General features: G+C 36.5%; 1 protein-coding gene across 4 annotated transcripts; it reads left to right on the forward strand.

Moving 5' to 3' along the window:
• The first annotated feature begins 196 nt into the window (after positions 1 to 196).
• On the forward strand, positions 197 to 20,735 carry LOC137169542 (uncharacterized). Of its 4 annotated transcripts, XM_067572797.1 has the most exons (11): positions 197 to 380; positions 629 to 958; positions 7,541 to 7,825; positions 17,728 to 17,808; positions 17,958 to 17,984; positions 18,946 to 18,972; positions 19,240 to 19,329; positions 19,430 to 19,458; positions 19,668 to 19,724; positions 20,073 to 20,141; positions 20,348 to 20,735. In XM_067572797.1, exons 1-11 carry the CDS (start codon positions 320 to 322, stop codon positions 20,456 to 20,458), a joined length of 1,167 nt encoding a protein of 388 aa, XP_067428898.1. In that variant the 5' UTR covers positions 197 to 319; the 3' UTR covers positions 20,459 to 20,735. The 4 variants fall into 4 exon arrangements, with proteins under 4 accessions (XP_067428898.1, XP_067428899.1, XP_067428900.1 ...); XM_067572799.1 differs by lacking the exons at positions 197 to 380; positions 629 to 958; positions 7,541 to 7,825 and adding exons at positions 15,978 to 17,121; positions 17,264 to 17,548 and having other exon boundaries at positions 17,707 to 17,808; XM_067572800.1 differs by lacking the exons at positions 197 to 380; positions 629 to 958; positions 7,541 to 7,825 and adding exons at positions 15,988 to 17,121; positions 17,264 to 17,548.
• The last annotated feature ends 563 nt before the right edge of the window (positions 20,736 to 21,298 follow it).

Genomic DNA, 21,298 nt, shown 5'->3' on the forward strand with positions numbered 1-21,298 from the left:
GTGAGTCGAGTTAAACAGCTGAATGAAATGAAACTGTGGAAACTCAACAGCAGTGAAAATATGATCCTTTTAACTCCAGATACATCTGGCCAGACTGAACCTCATGTCAGTGATAAGCAACAGAGGAACATAAAAGTGGACATCGTCTGCTTACATAAAAGCAACAACTGGCATAAGACAGAGAAGAAGGGTAAAAGTCACCATGAGGAAGTGACACCTTACTACTTAGAGGAAGTAGATGCTACATCTCTCTTTAAGAAACACTCGTTTAGAGACGTACAAGTAGGAAGAAGTCAGAAAAGGGAACCAGAGAATAACGATGGTTAAATTCAGATGGAATAAAATGCTTTTATTTCTGACACTGCTGCTTCAGTTTACAGGTAAGGATACATGTAACATGTACAGAAAGATTAATTCTTTGTATCTTTAATGTTACTTTATCACTTTATTACAAAGATAGTAGTTTTCTAGCAAGGTGAATGGTGAGTTTAATGGAGTCTTTCAAGCCAAGGATGAGACACATTTGCAGACTTTTGTTTTATCTAAATTTATGTTCACACTGACATTATTAGTAATATTTTTTATTTATTTTTATTTTTCATATTTCTCTCTCATCTTCTCAACACAGCAGTAACTGGACAGATTTTCCTCTCCTTCACTGTCAGAGATGGAGATGAAGTTACTTTGCCTTGTGAAAATTTGATAAGGCATCAGGATAGATGTGGCAGTACTATCTGGCTCTTCAGTGTGTCAAGAAACACAGCAGCAGTAAAGCTGATTGAATTTGGGCAGATTGGTAAAAAAGCCAAAGCTAAATCAGACAGACTGAGTGTTACAGCGAACTGTTCTCTGGTTATAAAGAAGGTCACAGTTGAGGATGTTGGTCGTTACACCTGCAGACAGTTCAAATCAGGACAACAATATCAAGACTCTGTGGTTGATCTGTCTGTTGTTACCAGTGAGTATTTACATCATAATGTTTTCAGCTCAAACTGTCTTGTTAGAACAATATACTGAAACATTACAATAATTATGATTACAGTGATGAAGTTAATCTGACTCTTGTTGTCTTTCTCTCACAATATCTCCATCTTCACCAGTGACTGAACATAAGGACACTGATAAGGTAAAGATAAGCTGCTCTGTGTCGACATATGATGAGTGCAGACACACAGTGAAGTGGGTGTATAATGGAAACGACTGGGACGTAAATACCAGACACGCACAGACATCACAGTCTACCTGCTCAGCTGCTGCGTCTTTGTTGACTTCTCATTTTATTTACCAATTAAATTTTAAGTTTTTGAAGTGTAAAGTCACAGATCTCTACAATGGAAAAGTGCAGCTGTATAACTTCAGTCCTCAGTTGTCTGGTGAGAGACCAGGTGAGAATATGAGGCGCTGTTTAAAATCATTTTATTCTGATATGAAAAATAACAAAACTGCATTTATTTATTTGATGTATTTTAAGTTGAAATATTTCATCATTGTTTATTCTTTGGTTGGTGCAGATGGTAAACGTGATGCATTCTTTTACTGAACAGTTTGTGATGTTGTTTGTCCAGGTGAGGAAAGAAAAACAGCAACAACTCAGCCAACAACAGTGACAACAAGTCCGACTACAACAGTGTCTGCTACCAATAATCACTCGAGACTTCAAGGTAAAAACTCAACATTTCATGTGTCTCTCTGTGGAATCTCTGTGTCTCTATAAACTTGTAGATACTGACAGACACTTCATTGTTTTGAAATGTGACTCACATTTACATGGAATTGGCTTTGACACAATGACAGAAGAAAACAAACCTTTTAGAAAAGGAAAAAGGGTTGAAGAATTATCTCAACCCACAGATGACCATGTAGTTGAGTTTTTTTTAGTAGAGTTTTACTTATATACTGATTGATTAGCAGTATACTTTATCCATCACCAAAAGGTAGGTGGTTAAAGGTGAAATAAATGACATTGAGCCTCACTGGATGTCAGCAAACAACTATTTGCTATGTAAAGATATAGTGGAGTAATGGTGTCCTGAGCAGAGAATGAAGTCACACTTCCTCTGTGCTGTTATCAGAGCTTCTGTCTTCTTTGTTGTCGTAGCTGCACCGGCTGCACGTGAATGTTAGTTCATTTAAGTGGCATCTTAGTGCATGTGAACGTGCATTTCAGTGCATGTGAGTCCCTCCGTGTGCTCCACATCTATTTCCAAGATGGCCGCTGTGTCTCAAACTTTCTCAAATCACAGCTAAACAGTACACTGCAATATGTCTCTGAAAACATTTGAGGAAAGAAATAGACAAAACACTAACAGAATCTTGATCCACATTTGACCAGCACTGCCTGGTTTGACAGTTTGAGCTGAGTTTCATAAACTGTCTGTTCAAGGGCTGCTTTAGTTTTTTTCTCTTTTTTGACTAAACGACACACACATTTGTTTTGGCCTGAGATGCTGGTGCTCTAGTGCAACATCTAGTGGCTGAATGTCATGTATTGCAACTTTAAATTAGTTGCAGATTGAATTTTTAATGGAGACAATCTTTGAACCAATCTAAACTGTCTTGGTACAAAAAAGTTAAACAGATGCCAAAAAACTCTCCCAGAAAGCACTCATTTCTACTTTTTAATTACATGATTTTGAACTGAACAGAAAATTCTATCAAAAATGTTTTTAATGTTTTCATTCTTTTTTCAGGCTGGTGGTGGTTGTACATCCTTGTGGCTGCGGCTTTAGTTGCACTGTTAATAATTGTTGTGGTACTCATCAGACGGAAGAGAGCTAAAGGTGAGAAAACATTTGCAGATTAAACTTTATTAACAAAGAGTTTAGGAAATTTTTCACCAGACGTTAAAGTTGAATTTCTCTTTTCTCTTTTTAGTGAACAAAACACAGATGGATGACAGCATTGTGAGTTTAAAATATTATTCGCTTTTAATTGTGTTTTTATGGAGCCCTTAAGGTGACATAGGCAAAAAAAAAAAAAAAAATCAAGGCCACATTTTACTACACTGAGCGCTCGAAATGATATTTGAGTGCGCAAGAGATACAATTCATTCCCACGTTTTGGTTAATTTGTGCGCATGAGATAAGTGTATATACAGAGAGCCAGCACAACAGACCAGCCCTTCTCCCCGGAGCATGAAGTGCACCTGCTTCAAGTATCGGATGCAGCGGCGCCAGAATGTGGTTTGAAGTGGGGGGACATCCAGCAGATGTAATAGTCATGATCAGACCCGCGCTATTTCAGCCATAACTAATAATGTCTCACCTCATTAATGGTCACATAGTTTAGTAATTAATATTACACAACAGCGTTTTCATTGTAATGTGTCAAGAAGAAAACATGAGACACTAGTTTTGCTTAAAGGAAAGTTGGAAAAGAGGCTATGACGAGCCCTGCTAGCCCAACACATCATTCATAAAAAGGAAGAATATCGAGTTATAACCAGCCAGTCAGATGTGTGTAGAGGTGTGTGTGATTATTCTGCAGAAGCCTGGTGTTGTTTTCAACGACTTGCATAACGGCACTGCACTCTGGCGCGACACTGGATACTGACATCCTCTGAATGGCCTCGGTCACTAGTTTTTGAGAGTAAAGATTCATGAGGCTGTGATTATCCTAGATGTCATATTAAATCTTCCTTAATTCCATGTTGTAAAACAATAAAACATGAAAACTTCAAAGAAAGATAAATACAGGAATTGTATAGACTATCTCTATATATATAATAAATATAACAATGAGTGGGGCCAATTTACATCGTGAGTATTATTATTGAAGGAAGATTTTGAATGCAAGACTTTTACTACTTAAGTACTACTATTAAGTATTTTTATAGTTTTGTACTGCTACTTTTTGAGTAAAATCAGGCCCAGATGAAGTGACTGAGGAGGCTGTTAAAAATTGCGGGGGGGGATTTTTTTCATAAAATGAAATTCATTGATTTAACCATTCAATAGCCTCAACAACATAAGGCAACTGTTTCAAAATCAAAGAATACATTTCTTAAGCAGACCAGACCGCTAAATACTTTTTGAATTTATGAATGATTCTCTGTCAAAGTAGAGCATGTGCAGAAACATCTGTTTGCAGCGCACACACCCCCACAGCTAAGTGATAGCTCCATGTATCTCAGAAATTATTTTGTTGTTTTTGTTATTTTTGTATAGATAGCTTAAGCAGAAGGGGAAAAAAATACAACTTAGGGGGCTATAAGCTCCCTGAAGATTCCTTGTGGCGCCAGGCCCGAGTAAAAGGTCTCAGTACTTCTTCCAAACGGTTCATCTGATGTGAAGTCACAAACCTTTTGTCCCAGCTATGGGTCAATGTTCCAACTCTGTGTTCACATTTGAATGTGTATAGTCAGACAGTTTTGGACTGTTTAGTGCTTGTTGACACTTGACAGAAATCCATTCATCAGAATCTCTTTATTTTCCAAGTACATTTTATATACCAAGAATTTATACTCTGCATCCTATCCTTACCCATCCTATTATGTTCTTATACTATTACCCATCCTAACTATTTTATATATTTTTTTAATTTATTTATTTATTTATTTTTTGCCCATATCCTCTTAGGGCCTCTGTATGTTTTTTTATAGCTGAAAGAGAATAAGATAAGAATAATAAGTACTCAACACCTCTCTGACACACTGCCATCAACAACTGAACATTATATATTGAGTTTATCCAGTGGACCAAAGTTGAAAAGTTGAAGATGTTCCCAACATTCATCCATCATGCTACCTGTACCTGAAACCAGCACAGATATATTGAATATATTGCACAGGTGTTGCTTGTATTGTGTCCTTGCAACATCTGTTTTAACTGAGCTGCCACCAAATGTAACTATATTTTATTTGTCCAGGGACTGAGCTTAAACCCTGCAGAGACTCAGCCTGCTCCAGAAACCAGTCAGGACACGGTGAGATCACACACAACACCCAGCACAGAGTAACACTCACTGAGGCTTCTGTTTGTTCTCTAAGTTGTAACTGTATGAGATGCACTCTCACGGTCTTGAGTGTGTGCAGTAAAGATGAAAAGGGAAGTTAGATGATGCAACTGGACTACACCAGAAAGGAACATTAGTATTAAACAGTGGCCTGTCAAACCACAACATTTCAAGACACCATTTAAAGAAACATCACATGACCTCCTCTGCAGAAGTAATAGAAGTGTTTATTGTTATAAAATAGTAGTGTTGTAGTGAGTCCACATCAATCTACATGTTACTGAGCAGTATATTGTCTTCACTGTGTAGGATGATCCTGAAGGTGGTGTTTCCTACGCCTCCATCAGCTACACAAGGAAGACTGACAGTAAAACCTGGGTAGGAAGTCTTGAAAGACTTGCTTCTGTTGTCTTTCAACATGTGGCAATGCATTGTGGAGGATTTCACATAGTCGTTGTGTAATTTGTGTTGCACTGTTTCTCAGGTTCGGGGCAAAGATGATGCTGATGAAGATGATGCAGTGACCTACAGCACTGTAAAAGCTTCCTCCTCTTCTGCTGCAGCCTCCACTGATCCCAGCAGCCTCTACGCTACCATCGGCTAACCAAACAAACCAAACTCACATCATCACATGATTCATTTTTTATGATAATTTTCAGAATGTTTTGCTGTAAAAAAGCTGTTTATCCAGAAGGGGTGTCATAAGTTAAGTAGTATCACAATGTAAAAAGGAGAAGTAATAAAGCAAAATTCATAGGGTGGTTTCTTGAAATATAAATTAGCATAAGATATGTTACATTTTACTTGATGAACCTGCTATCAAACGCTTATTGTGCTCAGTGATGGATGTGGTAGCATTGTAGTTCAAGCTTTAAAATCTTGTTTTCATTTTTAAACTTGTTGCCTGTAATGATCAGTTTTGAATAATTTATTGAGGTTTATCAATTTTAATATTTTTAAAATGCTTTTATTCACTATTTACAATATATATTTTCTCAGTTTAGTATCACCGTTAATTGTTTGATATGCATTAATTTGACCATTTATGTCTTTGTTTAGTTTTGAATATCCTGGTATGAAAGTGTTCAAGGCAAACTGAAAAGAGTTGAAATGTGACATTACATGATATTATTAACTAAATAATGATGTTACCCTTGAAAGTTGTATTAAACAGTTGAGTGAATAAAAACTGTGGAAATCCAAAAGTATCTCAAAGTTACTATGAAGAAGTTAGAAAGCACATAAAATAAGAGAACTAAAAAAAAAACGGAGGGTGGTAAACATCAGTATAAGCCAAGTCATAAAAACAGGACAGGTTCACAATTTTTCAAGTCTGAAAGAGGTTTTCCTTGCAAAATCCACAGTGTGTCCACACAGTCATTTAGTGCAAAAATGCATTTAAAAGTTGATGTGAAGCTTATATGAGGCTTCAGCAGTCTGAGTTAGTCATATCAAGTGGATATCTGCCACATTTACAGTCTTTTTAGCATCAGATTCCCTCTTTGGGTTTCCTCGGACAGTGTTTCCCTGTTGAGCTGCAGGTGGAAGTATAGTAACAAAAAGAGGAACTTTGGCACAAAACAGACTGTAACATTGAAAGATATCTACTTGATTTGACTCCTTTAGACCAGACAGGAATACATTTCCATTCTTCTACATATACATATACGATTATATAAGATACCACAGATGCTTGCTTGTAAAATGCAAAAACCTTTGAATATAAAGCAAAGGGAAGCTAATATGCTCCGCCTACAAAAAGTTACAAGTTTGGAAACTTACAAGTGAGGAAATAGGGGGAGACACTTTGCTCATGATAGGAAGTAGACAGTGTATTTCTGCATTTTGAGAGCTAAGAGTGACAGAAGATGACAGAGAGAAAGACAGAGAAGCACGATGGTTGAACTCAGATGGATTAAAATGTCTTCATTTCTGATACTGGGGCTTCAGTTAACAGGTAAGGTACAAAAATCTGCATTATTACATTATTGTACTTTATTAAATATCCTTCATTTTACTGAGACAAATATGCTGTTTGTTTTTAATATTCACACTGCAGTCTTATTCTTATTTCAGTTTATTTATCACATTTCTCTCTCAAATTCTCAACAGCAGTAACTGGACAAACTTTCCTCTACATCACTGTCAGAGATGGAGATGAAGTCACTTTGTCTTGTGAAAATGTTTTGACTGATCAAGATAAATGTGACAGGACGGTCTGGCTCTTCAGTCATTCAACAAGCACAACAATAGTAGAGCTGATTGAACTTGGGCAGATTGGTGAAAAAGCCAAATCTAAATCAGACAGACTGAGTGTTACAGCGAACTGTTCTCTGGTTATAAAGAAGGTCACAGTTGAGGATGTTGGTCATTACACCTGCAGACAGTTCAAATCAGGACAACAACAAGGTCAAGACTCTGAGGTTTTTCTGTCTGTTGTTACCAGTGAGTATTTACATCATAATGTTTTCAGCTCAAACTGTCTTGTTAGAACAATATACTGAAACATTACAATAATTATGATTACAGTGATGAAGTTAATCTGACTCTTGTTGTCTTTCTCTCACAATATCTCCATCTTCACCAGTGACTGAACATAAGGACACTGATAAGGTGACGTTAAACTGCTCTGTGTCGACATATGATGAGTGCAGACACACAGTGAAGTGGTTGTATAGAGGAAATGACTGGGACGTAAATACCAGACACGCACAGACATCACAGTCTACCTGCTCAATCACTGCCTCCTTCCTGACTTTTTATGATATTTACACATCAAATTATAAGTTATTGAAGTGTAAAGTCACAGATCTCAACAGTGGAAAAGTGCAGCTGTATAACTTCAGTCCTCAGTTGTCATGTGAGAAACCAGGTGAGACGATGATGAGCTGTTTAAAATCACTTTATTCTGATATGAAAAATAACAAAACTGCATTTATTTATTTGATGTATTTTAAGTTTTAGGTTGATATAAATGTTTCTCATTTAGTCACAGCAGATCGTGAACAATGTGTTTTTGTCTCATTTTAAAGTTTGTTGGTTTTTGTTATTTAATCTGTCAGGTGTGTCTGAAACAACAACAGAACCTGAAACAACGACATCAACAACACAAGAAGGTGAGCAACAAAGTCACTCATATGTATTCAACGTTTTATTCAATGTATTCAACCACTGCTGCCCCGGCAATATGTGAAAACAGCTGTTTACTAGTGTAGATGTAGACATTCTTTCCCAAAGACTTTTAATCAGTTCAAATTGCAAAAATACAAACTATTATCAATGGAAATGAGTCCAGAGTACTGTGAAGTACTGTACTATGAAGCAGGATTTGGGGTTAGCGAGATAACTTCAGGTTTAACTGGGTTTTCAGTCCACTTCTTAACTTCTTATCTAAAAATTCCCTTTAACATATTATGAAAACATATAAATCCCAGTAGAAAAAAAAGAACGAGCAGTTAGCAGCACAGTGCATTAATGTCCATTTTGCTGTCCAGAGATGATATAATATGATACAATATCGATATATTGCACAGCCCTACAATACACATCCCTCCACAGACACAATTTTGTTTACTTGTGTGGTCATGGAAACACATTGATTAGCTTTAACCAGCCTGTATCACCTCACTGAGGGCTGAGATTGGCATTGGAGACAGACATTTCCATTTGTGTTTGTGCACTTTACATGGAGCATGTTTGAGGCCTTAGTTTAATGTGTTAGCATGCTAACATTTGCTAATCAGCACAAAACCTAAAGTACAGCAGAGGATGATGGGAAGGTCATTAGATTGCAGATGTTTGGTCATAAAACAAAGTATTACACAACTTGAAATGTTGAGCTGATGATGGAAAGTCAGAAGATCATCAAAGATATTACAATTTATCCTAAGATATTTCAGCCTGGTCACCAGAATAAAACGTTGGCAGTTTACGTTTCTGCAAACCACAGAAATGTTGAATATCTACGTTTCAACATGTGTAATACGTAGCATATTAACATTTCTACAAACGTATCATCAAAATGTCAACAAAACGTATCATGTCAACATTTCCAAAATACGTATCATCTCAACATTTCTAAAGTGACGTAGTTCACATGCAGTCTATATGAGCTGATCTTTCCTATTATTAGGAGGAGGAGGGGCAGGTGGATGGTTAGTAAGTTTGTTGGCAGCAAGTTGGAAATCAGCAGAGAACACGGTTCGAGACCACCTTGAAACCAATGCCCGCTTCCCGTTTCAACCGACAAAAGTGGGTGTTATTAGCGAGACGTCAGGACATTTGCAGCCATTTTTCTGGCGAGAAAACCGTGAGTTTTTAGTGAGACATTGGCCGTTTTTATTTTATTTTTTAATTTTATGTTAACCCAAACCATGATCTTTCCCTAACCCTAACCAAGTGGTCTTTGTGCCTAAACCTAACCAGACCTTAACCACAGCGTTGTCACACCATAAAACATCATTATTCAACAGGTAGAAATGTTAATATGCTACATTTGTAGAAATGTTGATATGATACGTATTTCACGTGTTGAAACGTGTATATTCAAGGTTTCTGTGGTTTGCAGAAACGTTCAATGCCAACGTTTTCTTCTGGCGATTGGGTTGCATATTTCACTAAAAACTAGTGAATTTCATGGTGGTGCTAAAGGAAAAAAGAAATCTCCAAGTTCATTAGTTCATTTCATGGCAATTGTTGGTGGACAAACTGACTGACGTTGCCATTCCTACAGCCACACTACTTCAAATGTTTTTGCTTTCTACTTTCTTCAGTGACACATTTCTATATTCCACAGTTTGTACAGATTGTTCTGCTCTGAGCTACATAATGTTGGTGATGCGTGTGGCTGAACTCCTCCTCATCACTGTGATTACTGTTCTTCTCTTCAGAGCTCGAGGTGAGAAAATTCAGACCAACATTTGTTAAGTGTAAAACAAACTGTAACTTTAGAACTGAAATGTTACTCTGTCATTTATTTTCCAGGGAACCAGAGACCACCTGATGACAACATTGTGAGTTGAAAATAACAACTGAACTGATGTATAAAAAGACAAATGTGTACATTAAGAGACTGTAAGTCAGTGCAGGACTGTGAATGTCTCACTGTTTGTGTTTGTGCAGGTTTTAAACTCAGTAAGAAGCCGAACAGCAGAGAATTCTGGTCCAGCAGCCAGTCAGGTAAATATCTGATGGTGCGTTCAGGTTCTGCTGACTTTAACATTTATTTTTTCCTTCTTAACTCAGAATCTCGTGTGTGTTGTGTTGTTTTCCACAGGAGCGTAATGATGAAGATGGCAGTACGGTGAACTATGAAAACTTGGGAGAAACTTCTACCTATGTCAGGTTCCACTGATCAACAACTTTAACAAAGACTCACCAGAGAAGTTAGTCATTAGTTAAACATCTCTTTACAGCTTTATGTTACATCAGATGTTGGTGTTCTAGTGAACCAAAAAGGATTTGCAGAATGATATTCAAATCCTGATGACATCTTACATTTAAAAGCCTTTTCCTTCATCAGCTGTGAAAACTGTTCTGACTTGTAATCAGTTCAGAACACAGCAGCTGGATTTTATCTGATAAGATGAAAGAACATTAAAGGACAGGTTCAAAACTGTTCAAGTCTGTCTTAAAACAATAGTCAGGAGCTCAAATGAACATTGAAACATGTTTTTCTTGCTGTAATCATTCCTCCTGTTCATACTGACCATTAGAAGATCCCTTCATAATGCACTTACAATGGAAGTGATGGAGGACAAAATCCACAGTCCTGCTTCTGTGCAAAAATATGTTTAAAAGTTTATCTGAAGCTAATATGAAGCTTCAGCGTCCAAATGAGTCAAATCAAGTAGATATCTTTCAATGTTACAGTCTTTTTAGTGGCAAAGTCCCTCTTTTTGTTACTATACTTCCACCTGCAGCTCAACAGGGAAACACTGTCCGAGGAAACACAAAGAGGGAATTTGATGCTAAAAAGACTGTAAATGTGTCAGATATCCACTTGATATGACTAACTCAGACTGCTGAAGCTGAATATAAGCTTCACATCAACTTTTAAATGCATTTTTGCACTAAATGACTGTGTGGACTCACTGTGGATTTTGTCCCCCATCACTTCCATTGAAAGTACATTTGAAGGGGATCTTTTAATATCCAGTATGAACAAGAGGAATGATTACAGCGAGGAAAACCTCTTTCACTGTTCATATGGACACTTGACTGTTGCTTTAAGAGAGACATGAAAAGTTGTGAATCTGTCCTTTAACTTCTGTTGTCCTTAACATCACTTACATGATTGCTGTTTAATTTGTGAGTAGCTTTGCCTTAGTTTTATTACTCTATGTACTCTATGTTCTTTCTTTCTTTCTTTCTTTCTTTATTATTACGCCACTTAAACCCTAAATTTGACTCCCTAAACATGCTCAAAAACTCACCAAATTTGGCACGCACATCAGGTCTGGTGAAAAATTTGTTAAAATGTAAAAATTAACCCCTAAAAGGCCAAAATGTGCTCTCTAGCGCCACCTATGTAACTAAAATGGCTGCCACACTGACACCCATGACCTAAATCCAACAGGAAGTCCGCAATGAGCCTTTCAAAATAAGACTTTGCCCCAATTTTGTGAAACATTCCGCAATACACACTCATTATAAAATCACAGGAGGAGCAAGAAAAGACTTTAAAACTCACACTCTAATATCTCAAAAACAATAAAAGATAGAAAAAACATGTAAATTCAAGACTTGTGACTCATTTAAAGTTCAAATGAAGTTTGTATCTAAAACTATGTGGAAGCAGTAAATGTTCAAAAAGGTGTGGGTTCACTCACACTCTCCATTCAAATATATGAATATTTTTCTCTCTCCAGCTGCAGTTACTTATTGTCTCTACACACCTGACAGTACACATGTCAATCAAACTTTCACCAGGTCATGTGGGTTAAAAGTCATTCCTTTTCTAAAAATAGACTTGATGAAAATTAGGAAAATAATTTGTTTTACACACAAACTCATCAAGAGTTTTCAATTTAAAAAAAGCGTGAGATCAAATCTGCATTTATAGGGTCATGTTAAACAAAGGAATTCCAAACTAAACATTAAAGATCAACATGTTTTAAGATACAGTCTATAAAAATATCTGCTTGTGTCTGATCTGGGTTTTCCACAAAATAGTTCAGTCAACTAGTTTAAAATTCTTAAAATAAATTTTACTTCTTCTCACTCACTGAAAAATCCAGAATCTATGAAAATATAAACATTGTTAATTTCAAAAGTTTAACTGCTGAACACAAGAGGTGGCTTACTTCACTGTAAAGTCCATTCTCAGTGTGTGTGCACTGGAGGCTTCAAGTTTACACACGTGTACATGTAAGTTGCCCACTGGACTATGATTGGCTCAAAGCTAGCTGTGATGTCACAAATCAGACACACAAATCAAAATCTTTGTACTTCTACTTCACTACATTTCAGAGTGAAATATTCTACTTTTTAACTGTGTGACATTTCTTTCACAGTTATAGTTACCAGCTACTTTTCAGATCTCTACTTTGTATATAAAACATATGATCACTTTATAAAATAACTATAAAACAGCATTGTTATAGATTAGACTCCCCAACAGTACAAGTTTTTAAAATGAGCTCTACCTTAACAACATTAAAATTCTGCTTACATGTACATATCAGTGAATCAGTATAAAAATATATACAGCATATGATGAATATAACGTTTTAAATGGGGAACATTTCGTACATAGAGTACTTTTACTTTTGATACTGTAAGTAGATTTTGTTGCCAATACTTATGTACTTTTCCTTAAGTAAAATGTTGAATGTAGGACTTTTACTTGTAATGGAGCATTTTTTCATTGTGATATTGCTACTTTTACTAAAGTAAGAGATCTCAGTATTTCTCAGTAACTTCAAAATAAAAGCCTGTTTGTTCTAAACTGTTAACTGTTTCTGTTTTTGACCACTTAGTAGTTTTTAGATGTAGAAATTCTCACTGTGACAAGAACAAACCAGCACATCTCTACTGCTGATGTTCCATGTTCTTCAAACTCCTGACACGCCACCATCTGTTGAAACCACCAGTTACCATCTGTGATTATGCTGTGGCCATGATTTTTGGCAAAGGCGTGTATTTTATATTATAATATTGGAAATCCAACCACAGAGCCTATATTAAATCGATAATACACTGTGTAGAAACAGTACTAACTTTCAGCATGTTAGGGCCCTTTTAGGTCCCATTGAAACCCATTAAAACCACATTTTTTGATCCTGTGGTTGTTACTGTGTAAATTCATGCATTCTGTTTTATATGACTTTCAAAGTGAAGTCCTGGCTTCAAAATTTTAGTTTTTCATATTTTCCAGCTGATTGAGCCATTTTCCCTTTTTTAACCCTTTGTGCAAAATGCATGCTATTTCCCTGGTTCCACTAGGGGCACTAATCCTCTATTATGAACACTGCAGCCATGTATATGACAGCTTCATTGAGTTGTATATGTGGGTAGGGTTGTCTAAATGTGATGTATATGTGTGTATGAAGAAATTGGTGTGTGTGTGTGTGTGTGTGTGTGTTGTTGTTGTTGTTGTTGTTTTTACTATTTTCCAGCTGACTGAGCAATTTTCTCCTGTTTACATGAACATTACTCTCCACTAGGGGCTATGCTAGGGACATTTCATGCATTATACAGTTTTGCAGGACACTGTAGCAAATTTATTCATATGAAAATGGTGTGTTTGTATTGATGTGGATGTTCAAGGGTGGTGTATGTGTGTGTATGAAAAAACTAATGTGTGTGTGTGTGTGTGTGTGTGTGTGTGTGTGTGTGTGTGTGTGTGTGTGTGTGTGTGTGTGTGAAACAAGAGGACAAGTGATTCCCATGGCATTTTTTTTCATTTGCTCTGATTTATGTGTCTTTTCAATACTGATTCATATGTTTTGAAATACAGAGATAAAAGTAAGTCCAAAGCCACCCGATTGCGCGAACACACATATACATGCACTCCTTCCAGACATAGAAACCTGCAGCACCGCAAAGGCAAAAAACAAACAAGGCACCCTAAACCATCAGTTTGTTTATGTGGCTGCAGTCGTAGCTAAACTTTTAAATACAGCCAGGTCTCAAGGTATGCATTTCTTACCTGTGACACACACACACGCACAGACACAGACCCACTCACTCACTCACACACTCATGCATTTCTGCTCTGAATTTTTGAAAGTTAAATGCTGAATTTTGTTAAATTTTGTAAAAATAAATGTTGTTCGAAGAACTTATACAAGTTAACTCAGCATCAGTATGTATTAACGTGCACTGCTGGAGTCTCAGAGACCTCAAACCTTCCAGAGATTAAAATAGATTTCAGCAGAAAATTCCTCTTTGTCTTTTCATAAAGTGTTGACTGTCTGTTCCTGTGAGCTTCTTGTGTTTCTGATTCTTATCTGGTCATCATTAGAGGGTAAAACCTCCAGAGCTCTGCTGCTGTTGTTTCCACATTCTCACTGAAACACTTGACACACCTCTCATTTCTCAGAAAAACTGACCTCAAAGATACAATGAGGAACTAACAGGTCTCAGACCACTAAAACATCATCTTATCTGTTCTTTTACAGCTGCTACAGTATCACCATGTTGCACCATGTTGAGCATCAAGAGTCAAAGTTTGACTCTTCACCTGTCTGTTCATGTGTGCTGTCAGACATCACCATGAATCCTGTCTGTTTTCTAATAAACACTATCTACAGAAAAGAAGAGCTGCATTATTGCAAACATTTATCTTAACTAACAATCTGCACACGCTCAACTTCCTCAATTCTTATCTTCTTCCTTTCAGGAGGTCAGACACGTCATCGTCACAAATGCATCATGGGATTGGACACAGTGTGCACTTGAGACAAAATATGAGCCTTAATATACAGTAGTTTGCTTCTTACAGCATCAGATTGCCTCAATGTCTCTTTTAAAGGCAGAAACATATTCCTTTGTCTTGTAATCAGTGACACATAATCATGTCTCCATCCTACATGTTCATCCTGTTCAATCTTTGTCAGGCTGCTGTGACCTCTGACCTCTGACTGTCGGCAGCTTCTGTTATTGCTGATCAAAAACGTTTCATCACTGTGGATGAGACAGAACTAAATGTTACAAATGTCAAAGTAAAAATGAGTTTTTGACTGTTTGGATGAAAATACAGTAAATCCAACAGCTGACAAAAGACTAAGTGTCACTATGAGGAAGTGACATCACACTAACTGCAGGAGGTAGATGCTGTATCTCTCTACAACACAAACTACTTTACAGACTCTGACAGTTGAGAGCGTCGATCTCTTGTTCTGAAGATATCGACAAAGAAGGATGGTGAAGCACGATGGTTGAATTCAGATGGATTAACATGTCTGTCTGTGTGTTTCCTAAGAAGAGTTGCGTTACTGCAACCATTTATCTTACTTAACAGTCTTCACACCTTCAACTTCCTCTTCTTCTTTTCAGGAGGTCAAACACGTCGTTGCCACAAATACACCGTGGGAACGAACACAGTGTGCACTTGTTGAATCTTAATATGGTTTAATATGGCTGCTCTGACTGCAGAAACATATTTCTTTACCTTGTGATCCGTGATTACATCCCAGTTTCACAGGATCTTTGTCAGACAGCTGTGACATCTGACCTCTGACCTCTTTAGTGCTGCTTACCTGTCATATTACTGATCAAGACTGTTGTCAGAGTTGTGTCACTGTGGATGAGGCAGAACTAAATGTTAAAAGTAAAAATGAATTTTTGACTGTTTGCATGAAAATCGGATGATCTGTCTGTTGTTACCAGTGAGTATTTACATCATAATGTTTTCAGCTCAAACTGTCTTGTTAGAACAATATACTGAAACATTACAATAATTATGATTACAGTGATGAAGTTAATCTGACTCTTGTTGTCTTTCTCTCACAATATCTCCATCTTCACCAGTGACTGAACATAAGGACACTGATAATGTGACGTTAAACTGCTCTGTGTCGACACACAGACAGACAGTGCAGACAAACAACATAATTTAAACTACTTTATGCTCATCAGATGTTGCAGTTATGTGGTCTGTGTCTTAAGCAATAGTGGGGAGCCACAGAAAATGTCCTTTTTTAAAGCAAAATCATTTATCTTTAAATGTAAATTCTGGTCTTGTGCACAGGATGTGAGAAAAAAATGTTTTCACATGTTAAAAGTGTTACATGATGAGGTCATGATTGTAAACATGATAAACTTTGAAATACAGCAGTGGAAAGGAAGTGTGTTGTGGTCTTGGTGGTGAGTAGGTGGACACATTAACCCTTAACTTCTCTAATATTGAATCCTATAAGTATACAGATATTTTATAAATATATAAGATTATATAAATTACCAAAGGTTCTTGCTTGTAAAATGCAAAAAACCTTTGAACATGAAGAAAAGGGAAGCTAATATGCTCCGCCTACAAAAAGTTACAAGTTTGGTAACTTACAAGTGAGAAAAATAGGAGGAGACACTTTGCTCATGATAGGAAGTAGACAGTGTATTTCTGCATTTTGAGTTGAGTTAAGAGCGAGAGAAGAAGACAGAGAGAAAGACAGAGAAGCACGATGGTTGAACTTAGATGGATTAAAATGTCTTTATTTCTGATACTGGGGCTTCAGTTTACAGGTAAGATACAAAAATCTGCATTATTACCTTATTGTACTTTATTAAATATCCTTCATTTTACTGAGACAGTCAAATATGTTGTGTGTTTGTAACATTCACACTACAGTCATATTTTAGATCATTTATCACATTTCTCTCTCAAATTCTCAACAGCAGTAACTGGACAAACTTCCCTCAATATCACTGTCAGAGATGGAGATGAAGTCACTTTGTTTTGTGAAAATGTGATGACTGATCAGGATAAATGTGACAGTACTACCTGGCTCTTCAGTCATTCAAGAAACACATCAGCAGTAGAGCTGATTGAATTTGGGCAGATTGGTGAAGATGCCACAGCTAAATCAGACAGACTGAATGTTACAGCGAACTGTTCTCTGGTTATAAAGAAAGTCACAGTTGAGGATGTTGGTAATTACACCTGCAGACAGTTCAAATCAGGACAACAACAAGGTCAATACTCTGAAGTTTTTCTGTCTGTTGTTACCAGTGAGTATTTACATCATAATGTTTTCAGCTCAAACTGTCTTGTTAGAACAATATACTGAAACATTACAATAATTATGATTACAGTGATGAAGTTAATCTGACTCTTGTTGTCTTTCTCTCACAATATCTCCATCTTCACCAGTGACTGAACATGAGGACACTGATAAGGTGACGTTAAGCTGCTCTGTGTCGACATATGATGAGTGCAGACACACAGTGAAGTGGCTGTATAGAGGAAATGACTGGGACATAAATACCAGAGCCACACAGATATCACAGTCTACCTGCTCAATCGCTGCATTGTTCCAGACTTCTCATGATATTTACACATCAAATTATACGTTACTGAAGTGTGAAGTCACAGATCTCTACAATGGAAAAGTGCAGCTGTGTAACATCAGTCCTCAGTTGTCATGTGAGAAACCAGGTGAGAAGATGATGAGCTGTTTAAAATCACTTTATTCTGATATGAAAAATAACAAACTACATTTGTTTATTTGATGTATTTTAAGTATAAATATTTCATCATTGTTTATTCTTTGGTTGGTGCAGATGGTAAACATGATGCATTCTCTTACTGAACAGTTTGTGATGTCGTTTGTCCAGGTGAGGAAGGAAAAACAACAACAACTCAGCCAACAACAGTGACAACAAATGAAAATATAACTGAAAGCAGGAAAAGAACAGGTATGACCACAACAAACTACATGTGTTTATTTGATGTATTTTAAGTTTTAGGTTGATATAAATGTTTCTCATTTAGTCACAGCAGATGGTGAACAATGTGTTTTTGTCTCATTTTAAAGTTTGTTGGTTTTTGTTATTTAATCTGTCAGGTGTGGCTGAAACAACAACACAAGAAGGTGAGCAACAAAGTCACTCATATGTATTCAACATTTTATTCAATGTATTCAACCACTGCTGCCCCGGCAATATGTGAAAACAGCTGTTTACTAGTGTAGATGTAGACATTCTTTCCCAAAGACTTTTAATCATTTCACATTGCAAAAATACAAACTATTATCAATGGAAATGAGTCCAGGACTCATCATTTTATCCCTGATAAAGTCTGATATGTTGTATTTTATAATGTATTTGAGAATTGTCAATAAACCTGAATCTAAACCTAAAATTAAAATCTCAGCAACAGAGCAAACTCGAGAAAAATCTTGAGTAATTCATCTTCAATAATGGAAATGTAATTTCAGAATGAAACTTGCAGGAATTACACACATTTGTGTGAGGCACATATGGAAACTGTTCATCTTTTATTTTTTGATTTTTTATGAATTCACTTTATACCGCACACAAATGAAGTCTTGAAATTTTGATAAGTAGCCAAAATCTTTTAAACCAAGACTAAGAGTCATGCAGCCATGCTAGTGGCTCTGTGAGGCTGTACTGAGGCACAGCAGTGCTTTTACTGCTGACATACTGATGTGTAGCAGGTATAACGTTTAAAATGTTTAAAATGTTCATCATCTAAGGCCCCAAACATCTTCCACACAAGATCAATTTCAATAGTTGCGTTCTGTAATCTGCTCTGTGTCCAACATATGATGAGTGCAGACACACAGTGAAGTGGGTGTTTAATGGAAATGACTGGGACATAAATACTATAGACACAAAGACATCACAGTCTCCCTGCTCAACCGCGGCGTCATTGTTGACTTGATAGGAAAAATAATAAACTACATGTGTTTATTTGATATATTTTAAGTTTTAGGTTGATATAAATGTTTCTCATTTAGTCACAGCAGATGGTGAACAATGTGTTTTTGTCTCATTTTAAAGTTTGTTGGTTTTTGTTATTTAATCTGTCAGGTGTAGCTGAAACAACAACACAAGAAGGTGAGCAACAAAGTCACTCATATGTATTCAACATTTTATTCAATGTATTCAACCACTGCTGCCCCGGCAATATGTGAAAACAGCTGTTTACTAGTGTAGATGTAGACATTCTTTCCCAAAGACTTTTAATCTAAACTGTTTGATTTGGTACAAAAAGTTAAATAAAACTATAAAACTTTCCCAAAAAGCGCTCACATTTCTTTGTTTTTTAGTTACAGGGTTTAAACTGAACAGAAAATGTTTTTAATGTTTTCATTCTTTTTCCAGAACGGTGGTGGTTGTACGTCCTTCTGGCTGTGGTTTTAGCAGCACTGTTGATAATTGTTGTGGTTCTCATCAGACGGAAGAGAGCTGAAGGTGAGAAAACATTTACAGATGAAACTTTACTAACAAAAAGTTTAGATAAACTTGGATTTTCACTAGAAGTTAAAGTTGACTCTCTCTTTTCTTTTTTCAGGGAACAAAACACAGATGAATGACAGCACTGTGAGTTTAAATATTATTCACTTTTAATTGTATTTTATAGTTGACAGATGTTCCCGACACTCATCTATCATACTACCTGTACCTGAAACCTGCACAGATATACTGAATACATTGCACAGGTGTTGCTTGTATTGTGTCCTTACAATATCTGTTTTAACTGAACTGTGAGATGCTTTTTCACCAAATGTAACTATACTTTATTTGTCCAGGGACTGAGCTTAAACCCTGCAGAGACTCAGCCTGCTCCAGAAACCAGTCAGGACACGGTGAGATCACACACAACACCCAGCACAGAGTAACACTCACTGAGGCTTCTATTTGTCCTCTAAGTTGTAACTGTATGAGATGCACTCTCACGGTCTTGAGAGTGTGCAGTAAAGTTGAAAAGGGAAGTTAGATGATGCAACTGGACTACACCAGAAAGGAACATTAGTATTAAACAGTGGCCTGTCAAACCACAACATTTCAAGACACCATTTAAAGAAACATCACATGACCTCCTTTGCAGAAGTAATAGAAGTTAAAGTGTTTACTGTAATAAAATAGAAGTAGTGTTGTAGTGAGTCCACATCAATCTACATGTTACTGAGCAGTATGTTGTCTTCACTGTGTAGGATGATCCTGAAGGTGGTGTTTCCTACGCCTCCATCAACTACACAAGGAAGACCGACAGTAAAGCCCGGGTAAGAAGTCTGACTGGTTATACTACTGTTGTGAAATGTGTCCAACACTTTGCTTTTGCATTTGTTGCAGTGCATTGCACTGGGTTGGGTTGTGTTTCACAGCTGGGTGTCACAACGCTTTCCGTTGCCTTTCAACATGTGGCAGTGTGTTGTGGTGGATTTCATATAGTCGTATCTTGTGTAATTTATGTTGTGCTGTTTCTCAGGTTCAGGGCAAAGATGATGCTGATGAAGATGATGCAGTGACCTACAGCACTGTAAAAGCTTCCTCCTCTTCTGCTGCAGCCTCCACTGATCCTAGCAACGCTACCGCCTAACCAAACAAACCAAACTCACATCATCACATGATTCATTTTTTATGATCAGTTTCAGAATGTATTGCTCAAAAAAGCTGTTTATCCAGAAGGGGTGTCATAAGTTAAGTAGCAGCAAAATGTAAAAAGGAGAAGTAATAATGCAAAATTCATATGGTAGTTTCTTGAAATATAAATTAACATAAGATATGTTACATTTTGCTTGATGAACCTGCTATCAAACGCTTATTGTGCTCAGTGATGCATGTGGTAGCATTGTAGTTCAAGCTTTAAAATCTTGTTGCCTGTAATGATTAGTTTTGAATAATTTATCGAGTTTTATCAGTTTTATTACTTTTATTACTTTTAAAATGCTTTTATTCTTTATTTACAGTATATATTTTTTCAGTGTAGTATCACTGTTAATTGTTTGATATGCATTAATTTGACCATTTATGTCTTTGTTTAGTTTTGAATATCCTGGTATGAAAGTGTTCAAAGCAAACAAAGAGTTGGGATGTGACATTACATGATATTATTAACTAAATGATGATGTCACTCTTGAATGTTGTATTGAACAGTTGAGTGAATAAAAACTGTGGAAATCCAAAAGTATCTCAAAGTTACTATGAAGAAGTTAGAAAGCTCATAAAATAAGAGAATTTAAAAAAGGGGGAGGGGGCTTATATCATTATAAGCTGTCATAAAAACATTAAAGGGCAGGTTCACAGTTTTTCAAGTCTGACAGAGGTTTTCCTCACAAAATCCACAGTGTGTCCACACAGTCATTTATAAGTCTCTGTGAAGCTTATATTCAGCTTCAGCAGTCTGAGTTAGTCATATCAAGTGGATATCTGCCACATT

This window comes from Thunnus thynnus, chromosome 18 (assembly GCF_963924715.1).
Source record: "Thunnus thynnus chromosome 18, fThuThy2.1, whole genome shotgun sequence".
NCBI classification, from domain to species: domain Eukaryota; kingdom Metazoa; phylum Chordata; class Actinopteri; order Scombriformes; family Scombridae; genus Thunnus; species Thunnus thynnus.